At 48.2% G+C, this 20,534-nt stretch overlaps 1 protein-coding gene across 1 annotated transcript in view; it reads right to left on the reverse strand.

The window, feature by feature from the left end:
• Positions 1-20,534, reverse strand: part of LOC122551097 (protocadherin-16-like) — a 370,928-nt gene that overhangs the window by 100,861 nt on the left and 249,533 nt on the right. The window contains exons 6-8 of the mRNA XM_087988529.1: positions 19,142-20,149; positions 6,630-6,817; positions 4,428-4,524 (exon numbers count right to left, since the gene is read on the reverse strand). Coding sequence (XP_087844655.1) covers positions 4,428-4,524; positions 6,630-6,817; positions 19,142-20,149 — 1,293 coding nt within the window. The remainder of the gene's footprint in view (positions 1-4,427; positions 4,525-6,629; positions 6,818-19,141; positions 20,150-20,534) is intronic.

Consider the following 20,534-nt stretch of genomic DNA (forward strand, 5'->3'; position numbering starts at 1 on the left):
AGCACAAACACACCAAACACACCAGCACAAACACACCAGCACAAACACACCAACACAAACACACCAACACAAAGACCACACACCAACACACACAGAACAAACACACCAACACAAACACACCAACACAAACACACCAGCACAAACACACCAAACACACCAGCACAAACACACCAGCACAAACACACCAGCACAAACACACCAGCACAAACACACCAAACACACCAACACAAACACACCAACACAAAGACAACACACCAACACACACAGAACAAACACACCAAATACACCTACACAAACAACCAACACACACATACCAAACGCACCAACACAACCACACCAACACAAACACACCAAACACACCAACACAAACACACTGAACACACCAACACAAACACACCAAATACACCTACACAAACAACCAACACACACCAAATGCACCAACACAACCACACCAACACAAACACACCAAACACACCGACGCAAACACACATACCAAACACACCAAAACAAACACACCAAACACACCAACACAAACATACCAACACAAACACACCAACACAAACACACCAACACACCAATACATCAACACAAACACACCAAACACATCCACACAAACACACACACCAATACAAACACACCAAACACACCAACACAAACACACCAGCACAAACACACCAGCACAAACACACCAAACACACCAACACAAACACACCAGCACAAACACACCAGCACAAACACACCAGCACAAACACACCAAACACACCAACACAAACACACCAACACAAAGACAACACATCAACACACACAGAACAAACACACCAACACAAACACACCAACACAAACACACCAAATACACCTACACAAACAACCAACACACACACACACCAAACGCACCAACACCACCACACCAACACAAACACACCAAACACACCAACACAAACACACTGAACACACAAAACACACCAACACAAACACACACACCAAACACACCGTCACAAATACACACACCAAACACACCAACACAAACACACATACCAAACACACATACCAAACACACCAACACAAACACACCAACACAAACACACCTACACAAACACACCAAACACACCAACACAAACACACCAAACACACGAACACAAACACACCAGCACAAACACACCAAACACACCAGCACAAACACACCAGCACAAACACACCAAACACACCAGCACAAACACACCAGCACAAACACACCAAACACACCAACACAAACACACCAACACAAACGCACCAATACAAACACACCAAACACACCAACACAAACACACCAAATACACCTACACAAACAACCAACACACACACACCAAACGCACCAACACAACCACACCAACACAAACACACCAAAACAAACACACTGAACACACCAACACAAACACACCAAAACAAACACACTGAACACACCAACACAAACACACCAAACACACAAAACACACCAACACAAACACACACACCAAACACACCAACACAAATACACATACCAAACACACCAACACAAACACACATACCAAACACACCAACACAAACACACCAAAACAAACACACTGAACACACCAACACAAACACACCAAACACACAAAACACACCAACACAAACACACACACCAAACACACCAACACAAATACACACACTAAACACACCAACACAAACACACCAAACACTCCAACACAAACACACCAACACAAACACACCAACACAAACGCACCAATACAAACACACCAAACACACCAACACAAACACACCAAATACACCTACACAAACAACCAACACACACACACCAAACGCACCAACACAACCACACCAACACAAACACACCAAAACAAACACACTGAACACACCAACACAAACACACCAAAACAAACACACTGAACACACCAACACAAACACACCAAACACACAAAACACACCAACACAAACACACACACCAAACACACCAACACAAATACACATACCAAACACACCAACACAAACACACATACCAAACACACCAACACAAACACACCAAAACAAACACACTGAACACACCAACACAAACACACCAAACACACAAAACACACCAACACAAACACACACACCAAACACACCAACACAAATACACACACTAAACACACCAACACAAACACACATACCAAACGCACCAACACAAACACACATACCAAACACACCAACACAAACACACCAAACACTCCAACACAAACACACCAACACAAACACACCAACACAAACACACCAAACACTCCAACACAAACACACCAACACTAACACACCAAACACACCAACACAAACACACCAAACACTCCAACACAAACACACCAACACAAACACACCAACACAAACACACCAACACAAACACACCAACACAAACACACCAAACACACCAACACAAACACACCAAACACACCAACACAAACACACCAAACACACCAACACAAACACACCAAACACACCAACACAAACACACCAAACACACCAACACAACACACCTACACAAACACACCAACACAAACACACCAAACACACCAACACAAACACACCAAACACACCAACACAAACACACCAAACACTCCAATACAAACACACCAACACAAACACACCAAACACACCAACACAACACACCTACACAAACACACCAACACAAACACACCAAACACACCAACACAAACACACCAAACACACCAACACAACACACCTACACAAACACACCAACACAAACACACCAAACACACCAACACAAACACACCAAACACACCAACACAAACACACCAAACACTCCAATACAAACACACCAACACAAACACACCAAACACACCAACACAACACACCTACACAAACACACCAACACAAACACACCAAACACACCAACACAAACACACCAAACACACCAACACAAACACACCAAACACTCCAACACAAACACACCTACACAAACACACCAAACACTCCAATACAAACACACCAACACAAACACACCAACGCAAACACACCAACACAGACTAAACATAGCAACAGAAACACACCAACAGAAACACACCAGCACAAACACGCCAAACACACCAACACAGACCAAACACACTAACAGAAACACACCAACACAAACACAAACACACCAACACAAACACACCAAACACACCCACACAAACACACCAACACAAACAGACCAACACAAACACACCAACACAAACACACCCACACAAACACACCCACACAAACACTCCAAACACACCCACACAAAGACACCAACACAAACAGACCAACACAAACACACCAAACACACCAACACAAACACACCAACCACCATTAGCTTCTGTTTCCTGTCATTTAGCCAATTTTGAATCCAGCTCATTCCCTGAACCCTGTAGGCTTTACTCTTTCTGACCAGTCGGCCATGTGAGACCCTGTCAAATGGCTGACTTAGGTCCATGTAGAGAACATCCACTGCATTACCCTCATCAATCCAGGACCAATTTGTGCAGTAACAGACTGGATTAAAAAAAAAATCACTGAGTGATAGGAAGCAGAGAGTAATGATCAATGGGGGAAGAATTGTAATAGAGTTCCCTAGGGGTCAGTATTGAGCCCTTGCTTTTTCTGATATTTATTAATGGTCAGGATCTTGCTGTGCAGTTGGCAATTTCCATGTTTGCAGACGACATAAAGCTTGGAAGAATTGTAATCTGTGAGGAAGACAAGGTGAAAATCCAAAAGACATTGACAAGTTGGTGGAGTGGATGGATAGGTGGTAGATGAAGGTCAATGCAAAGAAATTTGGAAGGAAGTTGAAAGTCTGTTTGTGGGTGGCACGGTGGCACAGTGGTTAGCACTGCTGCCTCACAGCGCCAGAGACCCGGGTTCAATTCCCGCCTCAGGTGACTGACTGTGTGGAGTTTGCACGTTCTCCCCGTGTCTGCGTGGGTTTCCTCCGGGTGCTCCGGTTTCCTCCCACAGTCCAAAGATGTGCAGGTCAGGTGAATTGGCCATGCTAAATTGCCCGTAGTGTTAGGTAAGGGGTAAATGTAGGGGTATGGGTGGGTTGCGCTTCGGCGGGGCAGTGTGGACTTGTTGGGCCAAAGGGCCTGTTTCCACACTGTAAGTAATCTAATCTAATCTAATCTAATCTAATCTAATCTAATCTAATCTAATATAACATAGGGGTTCAATTCTAAAGGGGGTGCAGCAAAACTCTCTCACTTTGTGGGCAAACAACTACACATTGAAACAATGGTCATGCAACCAGTCTCACACCCCTTAAACCAACTGTTCCGTCCACATCTTGAACTTCTCTCAGTTACTTCATTAAGGTCACAATCAAATCTCACGTTCCTCTATTTAACTGCACCTGCCGCTGACCTGCTAACTTCAGCATTGCTCAGTTTTCATTCCACTAATCTTACCTGCGAGTGAGTAAATCACAGTGCCATTCTCTCCCTCATCAGCATCCTTTGCCTGTAAAGTTGTCACCAGATTTCCTGGCTGATTTCCTTCAATAACCTGTATGGACATGAAGGTGAGAAGGACCATGAGAATTCTTCAGGCTTTACTCCAGTAAGAAAACAAACTTACTGGACAAGAAGTTAGGTACATGTTGCACTCACATGGAATGTCAGTCACTCGCAGTATTACACTCAGTCACTCGTGTAGTGTCAAAGTCACAGGTGGTACATGTAAAGACTGTGTCTTTCTATTTTTCCATATTTTAATTGTGGACTGAAATGGGAAGTGAACTGTTTTAAAAATCAAGGATTGTTGAATGGTTCCTGCAAGTTTTTGAAGGTAAGTTACCAACGCTTATTGGAAGACTGTTTACCCAGCTGTTAGTTCCAGCAGCGGGAGGAGAAGGCACAGATGAGCTGGAACCAAGGGTTTGTACAAATGGAAATTCATCCAGAAACAAATAGCTAATTGGTCTGTGGAGTAGTGATCAGTTATTGATGACAAAGGCCTTCTGCCTGCCAACAGCGATGTGATTGGTTCCCAGGTAGCTGTACAGCTTGGTGATTGGAACAGGATCGAGAGAAACCTTCAGACCATCATCGACTCAGGAGCTTTCTCTGTTCTCTGCAGTAAAACCCACAGTAAGCCGATAAAAACTTGTTTATTTTATTTTGAGCAGTTGCTGGAAGCTGTAACTTTGAATTGATTGAATTGAATTGATGAGGCATTTTTATAGAAGTGTAAACCAGTCATGCTGTGCCTCCAGTGGCAGCTGATTGGTGGAAGAATCCCCTCAGCAAAGCCTGTGAATGGAGATCAATCAACTGCTTTCCCAGTTACCCCTCCCCAATCTGAAAATAAAAACAGAAATTGCTGGAGAAACTCAGAAGATTCTGGTGGCACCTATGGAGAGAAAGCACAGTTAACATTAACTGACCAGTCTGAAAAGGGTCACTGTACTTGAGACATTAACCCTGCTTTCTTTTCATGGATGCTGTCAGACCTGCTAAGTTTCTCCAGCAATTTCTGTTTTTGTTTCCAATCTTTAATAGCAGACATTTTTCATTTTATTGTTGTATGTTTTTCCAACTATGTGTATGCATAGAGGGTGTGGTTATAGGGTGATTAGAATTGTAACTGTAAAGTTATATGACGATGGTTCTGTTTACCTCATATCGTCATAGAGTCATAATAGTCAAACAGACCCTTCGGTCCAACTCGTCCATGCTGACCAGATATCCTAAACTATCGCATTTGTCAGCGTTTGGACCATATCTCTCTAAACCCTTCCTATTCATATACCCATCCCGATGCCTTTTAAATGTTGTAACTGTACCAGCCTCCACCACTTCCTCTAGCAGCTTGTCCCAGCCCTGTAAAGTCTATTTATTAGTATTAAATAATTGTTCACAAAAGTAACAAATTTGATTCTACATTAATAATCAGATATTGTTTGTCTCTGGTCTCCCTTGTTTAAACCTCACAGTTGAGTATCCATCAGGCGGACTGGCCAGTTTAAGGACACTGTTTGTCTAATATCCATCAGGCGGACTGGCCAGTTTAAGGACACTGTTTGTCTAATATCCATCAGGCGGACTGGCCAGTTTAAGGACACTGTTTGTCTAATATCCATCAGGCGGACTGGCCAGTTTAAGGACACTGTTTGTCTAATATCCATCAGGCGGACTGGCCAGTTTAAGGACACTGTTTGTCGATTCTTGGCAGCTGCTTGTTGTTTACCAAGACCCAGCTGTCCAAACTCATTGGACAAACGGGATTGTCAGCTTGTGTGTGTTGGAATCTGTTTGTTTACTTTTTTTGAATTTTGCCAAGAATCAAAGAGATGAGAAAGTGTGGACACAAGCTTTTCACAAAGTTTTTCCTTCCATCCATTTGGGCTGTATCCAGTGTCTGACTGTGAACGAAGCACTGACTGTATCTGACACTCAGCTCCCTGATCTCCCAGATCAAAAGAATTCCTCACTTCCGTTCCTTCCCAAACTGGGGAATTTCACATTCCTGAACCACAGACTGTTGACCTCCTCAGCCTCTGTGCTGTGATTTGATAGTATTACAAAGATTAAAGAGGGTGAGCTGGGGTTTAGCATTGTGTCAACATGCTGAGTGAAGCTGTGACCTGGGGTAGATCCCTGTGAGCTTACCTGAACAATCAGCTCCTTTCCCATCGGCACATTGCTGAAGGTGGGTGAACTATCATTCTCATCTAAAACCATGACATAGACCGATCCAGTGACACTGCGAGGAGGAGTCCCACTATCCTGAACCAGCACAGTTACCTGGTGACTGGCCTGAAGCTCTCGGTCAAACGTAACTCTTGAGCTGATCTCCCCTGGAAACAGAATGGAGAAAGAATTTGCATGAATTCACATAAAAAGCAATGAGGGTTAGATCTTACTCTGATTTCCATTAGCTAGTTCCTTAACAAGTCAAATCCTGACCATTCACACAGCCAAACGTTCCAGACTCAGTGCCGAGACAGAGAAGGGGCAGAGGAACCCCACTGACAGCACGCTTCCACACACTGTCTAACAGAGGCAGGGCCAGGCTGCACAGACAGAAACCATGGAGCTCAGTGAAAAGGGCAGAAAATGTGTTGCTGGAAAAGCGCAGCAGGTCAGGCAGCATCCAAGGAGTAGGAGAATCGACGTTTCGGGCATGAGCCCTTCTTCAGGAATGATTCCTCCTGCTCCTTGGATGCTGCCTGACCAGCTGCGCTTTTCCAGCAACACATTTTCAGCTCTGATCTCCAGCATCTGCAGACCTCACTTTCTCCGAGCTCAATAAAAAGGAGCAAGATCAGACAAGGCAAAGGAATGGTTCGATAAGTTTTGTGAGAGTCAATGTATGTGAGGGACTGTACCCCAGTGACAGTCAGTGTGTGTGTGGGACTGTACCCAGTGAGAGTCAGTGTGTGTGAGACTGTACCCCAGTGAGAGTCAGTGTGTGTGGGATCGTACCCCAGTGATAGGTAGTGTGTGTGGGATTGTACCCCAGTGAGAGTCAGTGTGTGTGGGACTGTACCCCAGTGACAGTCAGTGTGTGTGTGGGACTGCACCGCAGTGAGAGTGTATGTGTATGTGGGACTGTACCACAGTGAGAGTCAGTGTGTGTGGGACTGCACCGCAGTGAGAGTCAGTGTGTGTGGGACTGTAGCCCAGTGAGAGTCAGTGTGTGTGGGACTGTACCCGAGTGAGAATCAGTGTGTGTGTGGGACTGTACCCAGTGAGAGTCAGTGTGTGTGGGACTGTACCCCAGTGAGAGTTAGTGTGTGAGTGGCACCTGTACCCCAGTGAGAGTCAGTACATGTGTGGGACTGTACCTAGTGAGAGTGTATGTGTATGTGGGGCTGTACCACAGTGAGAGTTAGTGTGTGTGGGACTGCACCACAGTGAGAATCTGTGAATGTGTGTGACTGTACCCCAGTGAGAGACAGTGTGTGTGGGACTGTACCCCAGTGAGAGTGTATGTGGGACTCTACCCCAGTGAGAGTCAGTGTATGTGGGAGACTGTACCCAGAGTCCGTGTGTGTGGGACTGTACCCCAGTGAGAGTCAGTGTGTGTGTGGGACTGTACCCCAATGAGAGTCAGTGTGTGTGTGTGGGATTGTACCTCAGTGAGAGTCAGTGTGTCTGTGGGACTGTATCCCAGTGAGAGTTAGTGTATGTGGGACTGTACCCCAGTGAGAGTCAGTGTGTGTGGGACTGTACCCCAGTGATAGTCAGTGTGTATGTGGGATCTGTAAACCAGTGAGAGTCAATGTGTGTGTGTGGGACTGTACCCCAGTGAGAGTCAGTGTGCATGTGGGACTGTACCCCAGTGAGAGTCAGTGTCTGTGGGACTGTACCCCAGTGAGAGTCAGTGTGTGTGCGTGTGGGACTGTACCCCAGTGAGAGTCAGTGTGTGTGGGACTGTACCCCAGTGAGAATCAGTGTGTGGGGGACTGTACCCTAGTGAGAGTCAGTGCATGTGTGTGGGACTGTACCCCAGTGAGAGTCAGTGTGTGTGTGGGACTGTACCCCAGTGAGAATCAGTGTGTGTGGGACTGTACCCCAGAGAGATTCAGTGTGTAGGGGGGACTGTACCCTAGTGAGAGTCAGTGCATGTGTGTGGGACTGTACCCCAGTGAGAGTCAGTGTGTGTATGGGACTGTACCCCAGTGAGAGTCAGTGTGTGTGGGAGTGTACCCCAGTGAGAGTCAGTGTATGTGTATGGGACTGTACCCCAGTGAGAATCAGTGTGTGTGGGACTGTACCCCAGTGTGAGTCAGTGTGTGTGTGGGACTGTACCCCAGTGAGAGTCAGTGCAGGTGTGAGACTGTACCCTGTGACAGTGTATGTATATGTGGGACTGTACCATAGTGAGAATCAGTGTGTGTGGGACCGTACACCAGTGAGAATCTCTGGATGTGTGTGACGGTATGCCAATGAGAGTCAGTGTGTCTGCGAATGTACCGCAGTGAGAGTGTGTGTGGGAATGTACCCCAGTGAGAGTCAGTGTGTGTGTGGGACTGTACCCAGAGACCGGGTGAGTGGGACTGTAGCCCAGTGAGAGTCAGTGTGTGCGTGGGACTGTACCCCAGTCAGAGTCAGTGTCTGTGGGACTGTACCCCAGTGAGAGTCAGTGGGTGTGTGGGACTGTAGCCCAGTGAGAGTCAGTGTGTGTGAGTCTGCACCACAGTGAGAGTCAGTGTGTGTGTGGGACTGTACCCCAGTGAGAGTCAGTGAGTGTGTGGGACTGTACCCCAGTGAGAGTCAGAGTGTGTGGGACTGTACGCCAGTGAGAGTCAGTGTGTGTGTGGGACTGTACCCCAGAGAGAGTCAGTGTGTTTGTGGGACTGTATCCCAGTGAGAGTCAGTGAGTGTGCGGGGCTGTATCCCAGTGAGAGTCAGTGTGTGAGCAGGGCTGTATCCCAGTGAGAATCAGTTTGTGTGCGGGTCTGTATCCTAGTGAGAATCAGTTTGTGTGCGGGGCTGTATGTGTGTGTGGGAGTGTTCACCAGTGAGAGTCAGTGTGTGTGTGGGACTGTACCCCAGTGAGAGTCAGAGTGTGTGGGACTGTATCCCAGTGAGAGGCAGTGTGTGAGTGGGACGGTATCCCAGTGAGAGTCAGTGTGTATGGGACTGTACCCCAGTGAGAGTTAGTGTGTGTGTGGCACCTGTACCCTAGTGAGAATCAGTGCATGTGTGTGACTGTACCCAGTGAGAGTGTATGTGGATGTGGGACTGTACCCCAGTGAGAGTCAGTGTGTGTGGGACTGTACCCCAGTGAGAGTCAGTGTGTATGGGACTGTACCCCAGTGAGAGTCAGTGTGCAGGTGGGACCTGTACCCCAGTGAGAGTCAATGTGTGTTGGACTGTACCCCAGTGAGAGTCAGTGTGTGTGGGACTGTACCCCAGTGACAGTCAGTGTGTGTGTGGGACTGGACCGCAGTGAGAGTCAGTGCATGTGTGAGACTGTACCCAGTGAGAGTCAGGATGTGTGTGGGACTGTATCCCAGTGAGAGTCAGTGTGTGTGGGACTGTATCCCAGTGAGAGTCAGTGTGCAGGTGGGACCTGTACCCCAGTGAGAGTCAGTGTATGTGTGAGACTGTACCCAGTGCGAGTGTACGTGTATGTGGGACTGTCCCGCAGTGTGTCCATGTGTGTGTGGGACATGTACCCTAGTGAGAGTCAGTGCATGTGTGTGACTGTACCCAGTGAGAGTGCATGTGGATGTAGGACTGTACCCCAGTGAGAGTCAGTGTGTATGGGACAGTACCCCAGTGAGAGTCAGTGTGCAGGTGGGACCTGTACCCCAGTGAGAGTCAGTGTATGTGGGAGACTGTACCCAGTGAGAGTCAGTGTATGTGGGAGACTGTACCCCCCAGTGAGAGTCAGTGTGTGTGTGGGACTGTACCCCAGTGAGAGTCAGTGTGTGTGTGGGACTGTACCCCCCAGTGAGAGTCAGTGCAGGTGTGAGACTGTACCCTGTGACAGTGTATGTATATGTGGGACTGTACCATAGTGAGAATCAGTGTGTGTGGGACCGTACACCAGTGAGAATCTCTGGATGTGTGTGACGGTATGCCAATGAGAGTCAGTGTGTCTGCGAATGTACCGCAGTGAGAGTGTGTGTGGGACTGTACACCAGTGAGAGTCAGTGCATGTGTGTGGGACTGTACCCCAGTGAGAGTCAGTGTGTGTGTGGGACTGTACCCCAGTGAGAATCAGTGTGTGTGGGGGACTGTACCCCAGTGAGATTCAGTGTGTGTGGGGGACTGTACCGCAGTGAGAGTCAGTGCATGTGTGAGACTGTACCCAGTGAGAGTCAGAATGTGTGTGGGACTGTATCCCAGTGAGAGTCAGTGTGTGTGGGACTGTATCCCAGTGAGAGTTACTGTGTGTGTTGCACCTGTACCCCAGTGAGAGTCAGTGCATGTGTGAGACTGTACCCAGTGCGAGTGTACGTGTATGTGGGACTGTCCCGCAGTGTGTCCATGTGTGTGTGGGACATGTACCCTAGTGAGAGTCAGTGCATGTGTGTGACTGTACCCAGTGAGAGTGCATGTGGATGTGGGACTGTACCCCAGTGAGAGTCAGTGTGTATGGGACAGTACCCCAGTGAGAGTCAGTGTGCAGGTGGGACCTGTACCCCAGTGAGAGTCAGTGTATGTGGGAGACTGTACCCAGTGAGAGTCAGTGTATGTGGGAGACTGTACCCAATGAGAGTCCGTGTGTGTGGGACTGTACCCCAGTGAGAGTCAGTGTGTGTGTGGGACTGTACCCCCCAGTGAGAGTCAGTGCAGGTGTGAGACTGTACCCTGTGACAGTGTATGTATATGTGGGACTGTACCATAGTGAGAATCAGTGTGTGTGGGACTGTACACCAGTGAGAATCTCTGGATGTGTGTGACGGTATGCCAATGAGAGTCAGTGTGTCTGCGAATGTACCGCAGTGAGAGTGTGTGTGGGAATGTACCCCAGTGAGAGTCAGTGTGTGTGTGGGACTGTACCCAGAGACCGGGTGAGTGGGACTGTAGCCCAGTGAGAGTCAGTGTGTGCGTGGGACTGTACCCCAGTCAGAGTCAGTGTGTGTGGGACTGTACCCCAGTGAGAGTCAGTGGGTGTGTGGGACTGTAGCCCAGTGAGAGTCAGTGTGTGTGAGTCTACACCATAGTGAGAGTCAGTGTGTGTGTGGGACTGTACCCCAGTGAGAGTCAGTGAGTGTGTGGGACTGTACCCCAGTGAGAGTCAGAGTGTGTGGGACTGTACGCCAGTGAGAGTCAGTGTGTGTGTGGGACTGTACCCCAGAGAGAGTCAGTGTGTTTGTGGGACTGTATCCCAGTGAGAATCAGTGAGTGTGCAGGGCTGTATCCCAGTGAGAGTCAGTGTGTGTGCGGGGCTGTATCCCAGTGAGAATCAGTGAGTGTGCGGGGCTGTATCCCAGTGAGAGTCAGTGTGTGTGCGGGGCTGTATCCCAGTGAGAGTCAGTGTGTGCGCAGGGCTGTATCCCAGTGAGAATCAGTTTGTGTGCGGGTCTGTATCCTAGTGAGAATCAGTTTGTGTGCGGGGCTGTATGTGTGTGTGGGAGTGTTCACCAGTGAGAGTCAGAGTGTGTGGGACTGTATCCCAGTGAGAGGCAGTGTGTGAGTGGGACGGTATCCCAGTGAGAGTCAGTGTGTATGGGACTGTACCCCAGTGAGAGTTAGTGTGTGTGTGGCACCTGTACCCTAGTGAGAATCAGTGCATGTGTGTGACTGTACCCAGTGAGAGTGTATGTGGATGTGGGACTGTACCCCAGTGAGAGTCAGTGTGTATGGGACTGTACCCCAGTGAGAGTCAGTGTGTGTGGGACTGTACCCCAGTGAGAGTCAGTGTGCAGGTGGGACCTGTACCCCAGTGAGAGTCAGTGTGCAGGTGGGACCTGTACCCCAGTGAGAGTCAATGTGTGTTGGACTGTACCCCAGTGAGAGTCAGTGTGTGTGGGACTGTACCCCAGTGACAGTCAGTGTGTGTGTGGGACTGGACCGCAGTGAGAGTCAGTGCATGTGTGAGACTGTACCCAGTGAGAGTCAGTGTATGTGGGAGACTGTACCCAATGAGAGTCCGTGTGTGTGGGACTGTACCCCAGTGAGAGTCAGTGTGTGTGGGACTGTATCCCAGTGAGAGTCAGTGTGCAGGTGGGACCTGTACCCCAGTGAGAGTCAGTGTATGTGTGAGACTGTACCCAGTGCGAGTGTACGTGTATGTGGGACTGTCCCGCAGTGTGTCCATGTGTGTGTGGGACATGTACCCTAGTGAGAGTCAGTGCATGTGTGTGACTGTACCCAGTGAGAGTGCATGTGGATGTGGGACTGTACCCCAGTGAGAGTCAGTGTGTATGGGACAGTACCCCAGTGAGAGTCAGTGTGCAGGTGGGACCTGTACCCCAGTGAGAGTCAGTGTATGTGGGAGACTGTACCCAGTGAGAGTCAGTGTATGTGGGAGACTGTACCCAATGAGAGTCCGTGTGTGTGGGACTGTACCCCAGTGAGAGTCAGTGTGTGTGTGGGACTGTACCCCCCAGTGAGAGTCAGTGCAGGTGTGAGACTGTACCCTGTGACAGTGTATGTATATGTGGGACTGTACCATAGTGAGAATCAGTGTGTGTGGGACCGTACACCAGTGAGAATCTCTGGATGTGTGTGACGGTATGCCAATGAGAGTCAGTGTGTCTGCGAATGTACCGCAGTGAGAGTGTGTGTGGGAATGTACCCCAGTGAGAGTCAGTGTGTGTGTGGGACTGTACCCAGAGACCGGGTGAGTGGGACTGTAGCCCAGTGAGAGTCAGTGTGTGTGTGGGACTGTACCCCAGTCAGAGTCAGTGTGTGTGGGACTGTACCCCAGTGAGAGTGTGTGTGTGTGTGACTATACCCCAGTGAGAGTCAGTCTGTATGGGACTGCACAACAGTGAGAATCTGTGGATGCGTGTGACTGTTTCCCAATGAGAGTCAGTGTGCGCGTGACTGTACCCCTGTGAGAGTCAGTGTGTGTGGGACTGTACCCCAGTGAGAGTCAGTGTGTGTGTGTGGGACTGTACCCCAGTGAGAGTCAGTGTGTGTGGGACTGTACCCCAGTGAGGGTCAGTGTGTGTGTGTGGGACTGTATCCCAGTGAGAGTCAGTGTGTGTGGGACTGTAACCCAGTGAGAGTCAGTGTGTGTGTGTGGGACTGTACCCCAGTGAGAGTCAGTGTGTGTGGGACTGTGCCCCAGTGAGAGTCAGTGTGTATGTGGGACTGTACCCCAGTGAGAGTCAGTGTGTGTGTGGGACTGTAGCCCAGTGAGAGTCAGTGTGTGTGAGTCTGCACCACAGTGAGAGTCAGTGTGTGTGTGTGGGACTGTATCCCAGTGACAGTCAGTGTGTGTGGGACTGTACCCCAGTGAGAGTGTGTGTGTGTGTGTGTGTGTGTGTGTGACTGTACCCCAGTGAGAGTCAGTCTGTATGGGACTGCACGACAGTGAGAATCTGTGGATGCGTGTGACTGTATCCCAATGAGAGTCAGTGTACGCGTGACTGTACCCCAGTGAGAGTCAGTGCGTGTGGGACTGTACCCCAGTGAGAGTCAGTGTGTGTGTGGGACTGTACCCCAGTGAGAGTCAGTGTTTGTGGGACTGTACCCCAGTGAGAGTCAGTGTGTGTGGGATTGTACCCCAGTGAGAGTCAGTGTGTGTGTGTGGGACTGTACCCCAGTGAGAGTCAGTGTGTGTGGGACTGTACCCCAGTGTGAGTGTGTGTGTGTGTGTGTGTGTGTGTGACTATACCCCAGTGAGTGTCAGTCTGTATGGGACTGCACGACAGTGAGAATCTGTGGATGCGTGTGACTGTATCCCAATGAGAGTCAGTGTGCGCGTGACTGTACCCCAGTGAGTGTCAGTGTGTGTGGGACTGTACTCCAGTGAGAGTCAGTGTGTGTGTGGGACTGTACCCCAGTGAGAGTCAGTGTGTGTGGGACTGTACTCCAGTGAGAGTCAGTGTGTGTGTGGGACTGTACCCCAGTGAGAGTCAGTGTGTGTGGGACTGTACCCCAGTGAGAGTCAGTGTGTGTGGGACTGTACCCCAGTGTGAGTCAGTGTGTGTGGGACGGTACCCAAGTGAGAGTCAGTGTGTATGTGGGACTGTACCCCAGTGAGTCAGTGTGTGTGGGACTGCACCTCAGTGAGAGTCAGTGTGTGTGGGAGTGTACCCCAGTGAGAGTCAGCGTGTGTGTGGAACTGTACCCCAGTGAGAGTCAGTGTTTGTGTGGGACTGTGCCCCAGTGAGAGTCAGTGTTTATGGGACTGTACCCCAGTGAGAGTCTGTCTGTGTGTGTTTGTGGGACTGTGTCCCAAAGAGAGTCAGTGTGTGTGTGTGTGTGTGGGAGTGTACCCCAGCGAGAGTCAGTATGTGTGTGCGGGGCTGTACCCCAGTGAGAGTCAGTGTGTGTGGGACTGTACCACAGTGAGAGTCTGTGTGTGTGTGTGGGACTGTACCCCAGTGAGAGTCAGTGTGTATGGGACTGCACCACAGTGAGAGTCTGTGGATGTGTGTGACTGTATCCCAATGAGAGTCAGTGTGCGCGTGACTGTACCCCAGTGAGTGTCAGTGTGTGTGGGACTGTACTCCAGTGAGAGTCAGTGCGTGTGTGGGACTGTACCCCAGTGAGAGTCAGTGTGTGTGGGACTGTACCCCAGTGAGAGTTAGTGTGTGTGTGTGGGACTGTACCCCAGTGAGAGTCAGTGTGTGTGGGACTGTACCCCAGTGAGAGTCAGTGTATGTGTGGGACTGTACCCCTGTGAGATTCAGTGTGTGTGGGACTGCACCCCAGTAAGAGTCAGTATGTGAGGGGCTGTCCCCAGTGAGAGACGGTGTATGTGTGTTCGACTGTACACCAGTGAGAGTCAGTGTGTGTGCGACTGTACCCCAGTGAGAGTCAGTGTGTGTGGAACTGTGCCCCAGTGAGGGTCAGTGTGTGTGTGGGACTGTACCCCAGTGAGAATCAGTGTCTGTGGAACTGTGCCCCAGTGAGAGTCAGTGTGTGTGTGGGACTGTACCCCAGTGAGAGTCTGTGTGTGTGTGTGCGTGGGACTGTACCTCAGTGAGAGTCAGTGTGTGTGTGTGGGACTCGACCCCATTGGGAGTCTGTGTGTATGTGTGGGACTGTATCCCAGTGAGAGTCAGTGTGTGTGTTGAACTGTACCCAGTGAGAGTCAGTGTTTGTGTGGGACTGTATCCCAGTGAGAATCAGTGCGTGTACGCGTTTGTACCCCAATAAGGGTCAGTGTGTGTGTGGGGGGGACCAAGGTCAGACTCATTGCATGTCGGACTGTCCCCCAGTAATGTTCAGTATGCATGTGGGAACCTGTACCCCAATTAGAGTTAGTGCATGTGGGACCTGTATCCCAGTGAGAGTCAATGTGTATCAACACAAACGCTACGCAATGACCATGTTCAACAACAGACAATCCAACCACCGCCAAACCCCCACCCCCACACCTCCCCCAGTTGATTGTCAGTGGTGTTACCATCACTGAATCCCTCCCAATCAATGTCCTGGGGTTTACCATTGACCTGAAACTGAATTGCATTTGCCAGATAAACTCAATGGCTACAGGTCAGAGACTTGGAATACTGTAGGACATCACTCACCTCCTGACTCCCCAAAGCCTGTCCATCATCTACAAGACACAAGGCAGGAGTGTGACAGAATACTCCCCACTTGCCTGGATGGGTGCAGCTCCAACAACACCATCCAGAACAAAGCAGCCCTCTTGATTGGCCATTATCCACAAGAATCCACTCCCTCCACCACTGATGCACAGTAGCAGCAGTGTGTACACGATCTACAAGATGCACTGCAGAAATTCACCAAAGATCCTCATATAGCACCTTCTAAATCCCCGATTACCTTCATCTAGAAGGGCAAGGGCAGCAGATATGTGGGATCACCAGCCCCTGCAAGTTTCCCTCCAAGCCAATTCCCATCCTGACTTGGAAATATATCACTGCTCCTTCACTATCACCACTGGGCCAAAATCCTGGAATTCCCTCTGTAAGGGCATTCTGGGTCTATCTACAGCACATGGACTGCTGTGGTTCAAGAAGGCAGCTCACCCCCACCTCTTCAAAGGGCAACTAGGGATGGGCAATAAATGCTGACCAAGCCAGTGATATGATGTTCTATGAATGAATAAAGGAAGTTTATCTCTCCATTCCCTTCAGCTGCAATGGGGTCAAACTGTTAACTTTACCTCATTCGAGAAACCCTGTCAAGGAGGAACCAGCCATGTCACCTTTTTTTGGATTTTGATTTTTGGTTTGTTCACTGGAATGTGGAAATCACTGGCTCAAGGCAGCATTTATTACCCAGCCAGCTTTTAGGAGTCATCCACACTGCCGTGGATCCAGTGTCACATGTCAGCCAGACCAGGTCAAAATGATCCCCACTCATGAACTAAATGGATTTTTATAAACAATTGATGATGGGTGTCAGGGTTAATATCCCAGTCACTTCCAAATTTAATAGAGTCACAGAGTCATAAAGACAAACTTCACCCTGCTCCTCGGATGCTGCCTGACCTGCCTGTGCTTTTCCAGCACCCCACTCTCAACCCATTTTTCAAGTTGTCACCATCTACTTCCCCACATTCTATACTTTCCATGTCCTTCTCCACAGTAAACACTGATGCAAATGTTGGGCTTTTGATGGTAACCTAGCCAATCCTCACTGATTTCCCATCTCTCTCTCAACCAAAATGTCTGGACAGTCATCAGGCACCAAAAACCTGCCTCCACCTGCATTTGGGATGAATCTGGGCAGAAATAGTGATGAGACAATTGGTATCTACATTGGTCCCTCGAGTCATAGTCATGGAGGTCTACAGCACAGAAAGAGGACATTCAGCCCATTGAAACAGTACTGGTCAAACACAAACACCTGAGTAATCCAATCCCATGGTTCTGTACCAACATACACCAGTGAACTGAGGAAGTCACGCACTGCATTGGACGGATATGCACCTCTGGAATAGATCCCATTTCAACCACTGCATCATTCAATGCTTTCCAAACTATTTCCTGATCTCCCACCTCTCTCCAACCCAGGGATCACTGTCTGATGTGGGGACAGTGAGCTTTTTTGTATTGTTTGCTATTGATTGAATTTTGATCTCATGATCTGCACGCTTTTCACGGTATCTAAAAGTGTTTCACGATTAACTTGTAATCATTTCTGTAGGTAAAAACAATGACTGCAGATGCTGGAAACCAGATTTTGGATTAGAGTGGTGCTGAAAAAGCACAGCAGGTCAGGCAGCATCCGAGGAGCTGTCTGAACTGCTGTGCTTTTCCAGCACCACTCTAATCCAGAATCATTTCTGTAGCCATCATGATTCCGTTCAAAATACAGAGAGAGAGAAAGCACTGAGTTTCTGCAGAGAGTTTCTATTGTAAATTAGGTTCTGGTTGAGAAAGTTAGCATTGATTCAGAGAAACACCCATATGCTGAAAAAAAAGCTTTTCTTTAAGTGCCGTTTGTGGACAGTTCATAGAGTCCCTGCAGGCCATTCAACCCATCGAGTCTACACCAACCCTCCAGAGCATCCCTGCATTCCCCATGGTTAATCTGCCTGTGTGAAACAGTTGCTCCTGGGAACAGGAGAAGATGGCTTAAAAAAAGGGATGGTGTCCGTACTCTGGCCTAGTTAGACATGCCATTATTCTGTCAATTAAGAAATAAATTGCAAAAAATATGACACCTTAGTGTAAGGGGTTTAGGATGAGAAGTGTTTGGTTAAAACCCTGAAGAGGTTATGTGAAATGGAGAGATCTAAAACACGATTATCTTACAAATCTAAGAAGAGACTATTAGAATCTCACAGTCACAGCGACATCATCCCTCATGTGAGATAAAGGTGGGAATTCTCCCTTGTGTCTGAGGACTGGGATGTGAATCTGTTGGGATTGGTGGGATTGCATTTTTATTGTGTGTTTTGAAATCTTAATAAAAGGGGTTAGATATAAATAATTTGGTTTATTCCTATTTTTTGTTTCTTTGTGCAATAAATCTCTGTTTATTCTCAAAGCCAAATCTGCAACATTGTGTGTTTATGTTGTGGGTAACAGACCACCTTATTATAACCAAACAAACCATGATTATTGAGTCAGGTTTCAGCCTGGGATCTGATTTGCCCAGAAATAACATCAGCTGGGATTGTGACACTGGACAGTGACCTCTTCTCTCTTTCTCTCTCCCTAATGTGTGGATTATTTCATTCAACTGTTTGCCTGTCAGTTCCCATCTGGTTCACTGATGTCCTTCAGTGAAGGAAATCTGCTGCTATGACCTGATCTGTCTGACATGTGACTCCAGACCCATAATAACATTGTTGAGTCTTAACTGCCTCTAAAATAGCCAAGCAAACCACTCAGTTTGAGGGCTGTGTGATAAACTATGGCTCAGTTAGTGATACACATATTCCATGGATGAATAAAGAAATCTCACAGTATCTTGGAGTTCAATACTGGGCTGATGACACATTAACCAGGAAGATGTTAATTTGGATTAATGTGGATTACCAGAGGACCATAGAGAAGGGAGGCCAGAGAATTCTCTGCTGTAGACCCATTGCAACAGTTGGCGAATTGGAAGATAATTACCGGTGAGTGAGTTGATCTGAAAGCTGGAATGTGCTGGGAAGAGCCTATAGGTCAGCTTGCTGTTAATCCCATGGTCACGATCAGTTGCTAGGATGCGTCCAATGGATGATGAAGGTGGTATGTTCTCCTGGATGGTGAAGAAATACTGGTCCTCACTGAGTTTTGGTGCATTGTCATTCTCATCAGTGATACAGACTCGGACCATGGCAGTCCCTGTTTTCCTCTGGTCGCCCTCACTACTCGAAGCCACAACAGTCAGACTAAACAGGTCTTTGTTTTCACGGTCAAGGGCACTTTTCACGTACAACCAGCCACTTTCAGGGAGGATTCCAAAGTTGGCTGAGTCACCATCAGTCCGCAGGTAGTAAGTGATGTGGTTGTCTCTGCTGTCCTGACTCAGGGCTCGGACCTGGAGAAACCGAGTGTTAATAGCTGTCCCTTCTTTCACTTCAACTCTATAGGTCAAGGTATCGAAGATTGGGGCATTGTCGCTCTCGTCCTGAATGTGAATAATTAATGTGAAGGTGGAGCTGAGCTGTGGAGCCCCACTATCTTTCGCCACAATTTTCAGGTCATAGCGTGGGAGTGTTTCAAAGCTCAAAGATCCGATCACACGCAGCTTCCCAGACGTTCGGTCAATACTGAATGTCTTGTCTTCATTGGAAACAATGTCAAACTGAACCTGACCATTGGCTCCGCTGTCCTGATCATCTGCGTGTACGGTGTAGATGACAGAACCGATCTCTGTGTTCTCCGGGACCAGAATTGATTCAGATGAGGTGGGGAACGTTGGTGTGTTATCGTTGATGTCAGATATTGTGATCTTGACCTTGGTACTGCTATAGGCAGGAGGGGAACCACTGCTCGCCTGAACATCCAGAATCACGACAGGATGAGATTCATGGTCCAACGGAATGCTGGTCTGGATCAAACCCGAGCTAACACCAATTGCAAAGTAACCATTGGGATCTCCAGAGGAAATCGTATAGGAGATAGAGTCTGAATGACCTGCCAACCAGAAATAAATCCATCAATCAATCAGTTTCAAACAATGTGACCCAGCTGATCTGTGAAAATGTTCCTGAGGTTTACCTGTACCCACACACTCTTCACACAACTGTCTTTGCAACTCTTTGTTGCATTAATTCACCTGCTTTAACCACATAAAGCAATGTCATCGAACATATCTGCGGGTGATATGTTCCAAGACCCACTGTGGATAGTAGCGAAACCTATCAGTTAAATGGGAAATCTTTCTTTCTGGCAGCCCCCTAGAATTATTTCTGGAATGCTCCATGTAATATTTTCGAGCCGTGGTAAATCGCGGATAACTGAAACCGCGGAAACTAAATCTGTGGATACGGACATTCTACCGTCTTTAATTCCCTGCTCA

Source organism: Chiloscyllium plagiosum, unplaced genomic scaffold (genome assembly GCF_037043375.1).
Source record: "Chiloscyllium plagiosum isolate Xiang-an unplaced genomic scaffold, Cpla_swu_hap1 HiC_scaffold_6, whole genome shotgun sequence".
Taxonomy (NCBI): Eukaryota; Metazoa; Chordata; class Chondrichthyes; order Orectolobiformes; family Hemiscylliidae; genus Chiloscyllium; species Chiloscyllium plagiosum.